This window comes from Salvelinus sp. IW2-2015, linkage group LG16 (genome assembly GCF_002910315.2).
Source record: "Salvelinus sp. IW2-2015 linkage group LG16, ASM291031v2, whole genome shotgun sequence".
Lineage (NCBI taxonomy): Eukaryota > Metazoa > Chordata > Actinopteri > Salmoniformes > Salmonidae > Salvelinus > Salvelinus sp. IW2-2015.
The window spans coordinates 41,424,473-41,432,723 of NC_036856.1; the positions used below are offsets into that span (position 1 = coordinate 41,424,473).

Consider the following 8,251-nt stretch of genomic DNA (forward strand, 5'->3'; position numbering starts at 1 on the left):
AACTTAAATCAATAAAAACTGAATGATACGTCTTACATTTGTAAGATACTGGCTTGTTTAAACGTTATTTAAAATGGTTTAAAGCTTTACACTACATCAAGCTTTGAAATCCTTCAGTGTCCACACTACTGCTTATCTAACCATTCTGTGACCCCCTTCCATGTTGTCATTATGTATGAAATGGTCCATGTGCCGAGACAGAAATTAGGAAGGGGTGCCATGAGAGGGGTCTAGCGCTGGGAACCAGGCAGTGCTAGGGAGACGTCTAAACCAGTACCACAGCATCCCTAAATCATTGTTGGTCACACAGAATGCCTTCACGTTCAAATCATCTTCGCTACACAGCAAGATTGGTTGTATTTACACACGTTATATAAAATTACAATGGAAGCGTTTTAAAAAGCTGTTGAATCAAAATCAGGTATGATTGTGGTATGAATTATGACGATGACGTTCTAAATAAGATAACTCATCTATGGCTAGCGGTATTTAAAGTCAATTCTCTAAAATCTAGTCAAACATTCTGTTTACGGTGTGATTAAATGAAACAATAAGCCCGTCTGTCCCACCACTGGACCGAACCAGGACATTTTCAACAAAAGGAGACAATATCAATTACAACAACGGTGTTCAGTCTTTTCTAAATGAGAAACACATGATTCAGGGAAAAATTATAAAATGAACCCTTCATAGTTACAACTTAATTCACCCAAAGTATCACAGTAATGTCAGCCTGTAAAAGGAGTATTTGAACTGTGCAAAATAAAACATCAACACACAGGCCATCAGTTTGACACTTCCTGTGGCTCCACTGCTTCCAAAAGGTGTACATTCTGTCAGGAGACTCTCCTCTCACTCACCTCTCTTTCTCCACACTCTCGCGCCTCTCTCTCTCTCTCGCGCCTCTCTCTCTTCTGCGCGCTTCTCTCTCCTTCGCGCCGTTCTCTCTTTCTGCTGCTCTTCTCGTCTCTCTCGCTGCCTGCTCTCTCTCTCTCGCTGGTGCCCTCTGCTTCTCTTCATCGCGTCGCTCTGCTCTGCTCTCTCGTCGCGCTGCTCTCTCCTTCTCTCTTCGCCTGCTCTCTCTCTTCTTCCCTCTCTCATGCGCCTCGTCTCTCTCTCGTTTTCTCTCTAGCGGCGTTCTCGTCTTTCTTCTCTCGCCTGGTCACTACTATCTTCTCTCTCTCTCGTCTGCGTGTCCTCTCTTCTCTCGTCTCGTTCTCTTGCGCCTTTCTTCTCTCCTCAGCGGCCTCTTCTCTCTCCTCTCTTCCTTCTTCGCGCCTCTCGTATCTTCTGCTTGCTTTCTTCTGCTTCGTTCTGCCTGCCTCATCTCTCTTCTCGTCTGCGCTCGCTCTCTCTTCTCATCGCTCTGGGCTCTCTTTCTCTTCTCTCTGCTTCCACCTTGCTCGCGGCCTCTTCTTTCTCTCGCCGCTTCTCTCTCTCTCTCTCTTCGCGCCTCTCTCTCTCTTCGCTGGCCTCCTCTCTCTTCTTCTCTCTGTCTGCTGTCTCTGCTCTCGTTCTCTGGGCCTCTTCTCTCTCTCTTCGCGCTCTCCTCTCTTCTTCGGCGCCTCTTCTCTTCGCTGCCTGCTCTGCTCTCTCTCTCTCGCGCCTCTCTGTCATCTCGTCTTCTTCGCTGCTCTCTCTCCTCTCTCTCGCGCTGCGTCTCTCTCGTCTCTCTTCTGTCGGCGCCTCTCTTCTCATCGCCTCTCTCTCGTCTCTCTTCTCTCGCGTCCTCTCTCTCTCTGCTCTGTCGTCTCTCTTTCTCTTCTTCTGTCTGCGCTTCTCTCTCTCTCTCTACGTGCGCGCTCTCTCCTCCTCTTCCTCCATCGCGGCCTCCTCTTCTCTCTCTCTCTCTTCAGGCCTCTCTTCTCTCTTCTCTCTTCCGTCGGCCTCTCCTCTCGTCTCTTTCGCGCCTTCTCTCTCTCTGTCCGGCCTCTCTCTGCTCTCCTCTCTGTCATGCTCGTCTTTCTCTTCTCTCTCGTCTCGTCTCTTCCTGCTTCTCATCTCTCGCGCCTGCCTCTCTCTCTCTGCGCTCTCTTCTCTCTCTTCGCGCTCTCTCTCCTCTCTCTCGGCGCCTACTCCTCTCTCTTTCGCGCCTCTCTCTCGCGCCTCTCGCCTCTCTCTCGCTGCCTGGCTCGCCTTCTGCTCTCGCGCTCTTCGCTCTCTCTCCGCTGCTCGTCGCCTCTCTCTCGCGCCTCTCTCATTCTCTCTCGGCTCTCTCTCTTCTTCTCTCTGCGCTCTCTCTTCTCTCTCGCTGCCTTCTCATCTCTTCTCTCGCTGCGCTCCTTCTTCTCTCGTCTGGCGCCTCTCTCGCTCTTCCTTGCGCTCTCTCTCTCTCTCGCTGCCATCTCTGCTCTCTCCTCGCGCCTCTCTCGTCCTCGCGCCTTCTCTTCTCTGGCAGCCTCGTTCTCTCTTCGCGCCTCTCTCTCTTCTCGGCCTCTGCTCTTGCTCTCGGCCGCCTCTTCTTCTCTCTCGCCTGCGTATGGCTTCTCTCTCGGCCTTCTTCTTCTGCTGCTCTCTCTCTCTCTCTCTCTCTCTCGTCTCTTGGATTTGTCCAGATCGTTCACGTGATCTCTCCATTCCATGTATTCAATATAACCCTTCATATTAAATCATGTCTCAGGATCGCTTTGTCTTCTTCAAATTCAATAATACCGGTGGTTAACTTTAAAATAAATGATTCAATAACAATATATTGAATTAAAGTTTTTCACGGGGGACATGATAATATATGATTGCTTGCTACAGAAAATGAACAGTGTTTTTTTAATTTTTTTAATAGGAAGAAGTGTTCCTGTTCCGAGCTTGCTGGTGAACAGTTTCCTAGAGAGTTATGACATCATAGGTCCCCCTTTTGGTCCCTGACTGGCCATGGGTGGGCGGGCTCAGAAGAAGAATTAACATCCTACCGGGATGCTTTCGTCGGAGGGGGCGCAGTGGCTCGTGGCTCGTGACAGGGGCTCTGTGCAGAGAGGGGGGTTAGGGCTCTGGGTGTGTGGAGGGGGTTAGGAGCCTGGGGCTGGTGTTGGATAGATGCCAGGGGGTTGGAAGGCCTGGCTGAAGGGCCTTTCTGTAATGGCCGCGGCGGGCTGGGTTCCTGGCCCCGCTGTCTGGAGGGTCAATGAAATCTGTGGGGAAATAGAGCCAGAGAGACAGCATTCTCAGCCATTTGGTTTTAGATACGGGTAGTGGAGTGAGTGAGAGAGGGAGAGCGAGAGAGTGTGTGTTACCTGTTCAAGTGCATGGACTGGGAGTGGACTATAGGGTGTGAGGAAGCTGCTGGTTAGGGCTGTGGAGCGCTTGTGTTTCAGAGTGCCGTCTCTGCTGGCTGACAACTTACATAGGGCAGCCCTTTGCTTCATATCAGAGAGGCTGGGAGAGAGAGCGAGAGAGAGCGAGAGCGAGAGAGCGAGAGCGAGAGCAGAGAGGGTAGATGACACAGAGAGAGAGGGGGGGGAGAACAAGAGAAGAAAGGGGGGAGAGAATGCAGAGAGAGCGAGGGGGGAGAGGCGAGAGAGAGAGGGGGGAGGGGAGAGCGAGAGAGAGGGGTACACAACAAGAGAGAGGGGGGGGTAGAACACGAGATAGAGGGGGGTAGAACGCGAGAGAAGGGGGGTAGAACGCAGAGAGAAGGGGGGAGCAGAGAGAAGGGGGTAGAAAGCAGAGAAGAGAAGAAGGAAGGAAAGAACGCAGAGAGAGTGGGAGGGGAGAGAGAAAACAGAGAGAGGAGACAGAAGAGAGAGGGGGGTAGAAAACAAAGAGAGGGGAGAGAAGAGAGACAGAAAAGGGGGAGAGAAGCAGAGAGAGGAGGAGAGAACAGAGAGAGGGGGAGAGAGAGAACAGACGGGGAAGAAGAGAGACAACAGAGGACAGTCCCATTACATTCCGTCCCATTACTGTGTTATTGGCCAGTTCACAGCAGCTAATGTGATCATGATGGAGCACCATTAAGATCAGTAAGGCCAGAGTCCTGATAGAGCAGAGGATTCGTTTTCACAAGCCAGGGTGTAGAAATCACACTGTTAGACCAGAGGCACCCCTGCACCAGGCAGGCAGGCTTCTCTTTGCACTGTATGCTTACGTAGCAGAAACTCCCACCTGATCCTGAAGTATCTAGTATACAGTGGTGCTTCTGGTTAAGAGGCTTCAGGAGAGAGTCAGACTTCCACCTACATAGTCAGACTTTCACCTACATAGTCAGACTTTCACCTACATAGTCAGACTTTCACCTACATAGTCAGACTTTACTAGTGCAGGGTGTGCTACCGTTTAATTTTATTTACATTTCCTGAGCTCAACAAAGAAAATAAGATTGAGCAACATTATGTTTATTTTTTTATTTAACCAGGTAAGCTAGTTGAGAACAAGTTCTCATTTYCAACTGCGACCTAGCCAAGAGCAGTGCGACAAAACACAGAGTTACACATAAACAAACATACAGTCAATAACACAATAGAAAAATCTATGTACAGTGTGAGCAAATGTAGAAGAGTAGGGAGTTAAGGCAATAAATAMGCCATAGAGGCTAAATAATTACAATTTAGCATTAACACTGGAGTGACAGATGTGCAGATGATGATGTGCAAGTAGAGATACTGGTATGCAAAAGAGCAAGAGGATAAATAACAATATGGGGATGAGGTAGTTGGGTGGGCTATTTACAGATGGGCTGTGTACAGGTACAGTGATCGGTAAGCTGCTCTGACAGCTGATGCTTAAAGTTAGAGAGGGAGATATAAGTCTCCAGCATCAGTGATTTTTGCAATACGTTCCAGTCATTGGCAGCAGAGAACTGTAAGGAAAGGCGGCCAAAGGAAGTGTTGGCTTTGGGGAAGGCCAGCGAAATATACCTGCTGGAGCGCGCGRTACGGGTGGGTGRTGCTATGGTGACCAGTGAGCTGAGATAAGGTGGGGCTTTACCTAGCAAAGACTTATGGATGACCTGGAGCCAGTGGGTTTGGCGACGAATATGAAACGAGGGCCAGCCAACGACAGCATACAGGTCACAGTGGTGGGTAGTATATGGGGGCTTTGGTGACAAAACGGATGGCACTGTGATAGACTACATCCAGAGTAGAGTGTTGGAGGCTATTTTGTAAATGACCGCCGAAGTCAAGGATCGGTATGATAGTCCGTTTTACGAGGGTATGTGTGGCAGCATGAGTGAAGGAGGCTTTGGTGCGAAATAGGAAGCCGATTCTAGATTTAATTTTGGATTGGAGATGCTTAATATGAGTCTGGAAGGAGAGTTTACAGTCTAACCAGACACCAACAGTTGAAGTCMGAAGTTTACATACACCTTAGCCAAATACATTTAAACTCAGTTTCACAACTCCTGACATTTAATCCTAGTAAAAATTCCCTGTCTTAGATCAGTTAGGATCACCACTTTATTTTAAGAATGTGAAATGTCAGAAGTTTACATACATTCAATTAGTATTTGGTAGCATTGCCTTTAAATTGTTTAACTTGGGTCAAACAAGTTTCGGGTAGCCTTCTACAAGCTTCCCTCAATAAGTTGGGTGAATTTTGGCCCATTACTCCTGACAGAGCTGCTGTAACTGAGTCAGGTTTGTAGGCCTCCTTGCTCACCCACGCTTTTTCAGTTCTGCCCACACATTTTCTACGGGATTGAGGTCAGGGCTTTGTGATGGCCACTCCAATACCTTGACTTTGTTGTCCTTAAGCCATTTTGACAAACTTTGAAAGTATGCTTGGTGTCATTGTCCATTTGGAAGACCATTTGCGACCACAGCTTTAATTTTCCTGACTGATGTCTTGAGATGTTGCTTCAATATATCCACATAATTTTCCTACTTCATGATGCCATCTATTTGTGAAGTGCACCAGTCCTCCTGCAGCAAAGCACACCCACAAATGATGCTGCCACCCCCAGTGCTGTCACGGTGGGATGGTGTTCTTCGGCTTGCAAGCGTTCCCTTTTTCCTTCCAAACATAACAATCGGTCATTAGGCCAAAACAGTTCTAAATGTTTCGTTTCATAGACCAGAGGACTATCTCCAAAAGTACGATCTTTTGTCCCCATGCTGCAGAGCAAAACCGTAGTCTGAGCTTGATTTTTATGCGGTTTGAGCTGTGGACTTTCTTCCATGTTAGACCGGGCCTTTCAGTTGTTGGATATAGGCACTCTATTTTTACTGGTGATATAGATCATTTGTAACCTCGTTTCCACTCCACATTCTTCACCAAGGGTCCTGTTGCTGTTGTTCTGGAATTGAATTGCCACTTTTCTCACCAAAGTACGTTCATCTCTAGGAGACAAGAACCGTTCTCCTTCACTGAGCGCGTTGACGGCTGCAATGGTCCCATGGTGTATATTTGGGGTACTATTGGTTATGTAAGCAGATGATGTGGTACCTCAGGCGTTTGAACTTGACTCCACAAGGATGAACCACAGACTTGATGGAGGTCTACTAAAAATGGTCTTGGCTGATTCCCTCTTTGACTTTCCATTATTAAGAGTCAAGCAAAGTGGCACTGAGTTGAAGGTAACCGTTGAATAAACATCCACAGCGTACAACCTCAAATTGACCTCAAATTAAATGTCAATTGCACTATCAGAAGCTTTCTAAAAGCCAATGACCGTATTTCTTCTGGAATTTCCAAGCTGTTTAAAAGGCACACCGTCACACTTAGTGTATGTAGAACTTCGACCCACTGATGTGATAATGAATTATACGTCGAAAATAATCATGATCTGTAAACAATTGTTGGAAAATACTATGTGCTCATGCACAAATAGAGGCCTAACCGACTTGCCAAAACTATAGTTAGTTAACAAGACATTTGTGGAGTGGTTGAAAAACTAGTTTTAATGACTCCAACTAAGTGTGTGTAAACTTCCGACTTCAACTGTAGGTATTTGTAGATGTCCACATAATCTAAGTCAGAACTGTCCAGGGTAGTGATGCTAGTTGGGTGGGCGGGTGCGGGCAGCAATAGGTTGAAGAGCATGCACTTAGTCTTACTAGCATTTAAAAGCAGTTGGAGGCCACGGAAGGAGTGTTGTATGGCATTGAAGCTCCTTTGGAGGTTTGTTAACACAGTGTCCAAAGAAGGGCCAGAAGTATACAGAATGGTGTCGCCTGCGTAGGTGGTTCAGAGAACCACCAGCAGCAAGAGCGACATCATTGAACTGAGAATTGAACCCTGTGGCACCCCCATAGAGACTGCCAGAGGTCCGGACAACAGGCCCTCTGATTTGACACACTGAACTCTATCTGATTAGTAGCTGGTGAACCAGGCGAGGCAGTCATTTGAGAAGCCAAGGCTATTGAGTCTGCCGATAAGAATGCGGTTATTGACAGAGTAAAAAGCCTTGGCCAGGTCGATGAAGACGGCTGCACAGTACTGTCTTTTATCGATGGCGGTTATGATATCGTTTAGGACCTTGAGCGTGGCTGAGGTGCACCCATGACCAGCTTGGAAACCAGATTGAATAGTGGAGAAGGTGATCTGTTTGTTAACTTGGCGTTCGAAGATTTTAGAAAGGCAGGGCAGGATGGATATAGGTCTGTAATAGTTTGGGTAAAGAGTGTCTCCCCCTTTGAAGAGGGGGATGACCGCGGCAGCTTTCCAATCTTTGGGGATCTCAGACAATACAAAAGGCTAGTAATAGGGGTTGCAACAATTTTWGCGGATAATTTTAGAAAGAGGGTCCAGATTGTCTAGTCCAGGTGATTTGTAGGGATCCAGATTTTGCAGCTCTTTCAGAACATCAGTGGTCTGGATTTGGGAGAAGGAGAAGCGGGGGGAGGGGCCAGCCAGGTGGAAAGCATGGCCAGCCGTTGAAAAATTTAAATTATCGATTATCGTAGATTTATCGGTGGTGACAGTGTTTCCTAGCCTCAATGCAGTGGGCAGTTGGGAGGAGGTGCTCTTATTCTCCATGGACTTTACAGTGTCCCAAAACGTTTTGTAATTAGTTTAACAGGATGCAAATTTCTGTTTGAAAAAGCAGCCTTAGCTATCCTAACTGACTGAGTATACTGGTTCCTGACTTCCCTGAAAAGTTGCATATCGCGGGGGCTATTCGATGCTAATGCAGAACGCCACAGGATGTTTTTGTGCTGGTCAAGGGCAGTCAAGTCTGGGGTGAACCAAGGGCTATATCTGATCTTAGTTCTACATTTTTTGAACGGGGTATGCTTATTTAAGATGGTGAGGAAAGCACTATTAAAGAATAACAAGGCATCCTCTACTGACGGGATGAGGTCAATATCCTTCCAGGATA

General features: G+C 47.4%; 1 protein-coding gene across 1 annotated transcript in view; it reads right to left on the reverse strand.

Moving 5' to 3' along the window:
• Positions 1 to 2,976: 2,976 nt before the first annotated feature.
• arhgef18b (rho/rac guanine nucleotide exchange factor (GEF) 18b) overlaps positions 2,977 to 8,251 on the reverse strand; it is a 100,532-nt gene continuing 95,257 nt past the window's right edge. The window contains 1 exon segment of the mRNA XM_070447450.1: positions 2,977 to 3,125. Within this exon segment, the coding sequence (XP_070303551.1) occupies positions 2,977 to 3,125 (149 nt within the window).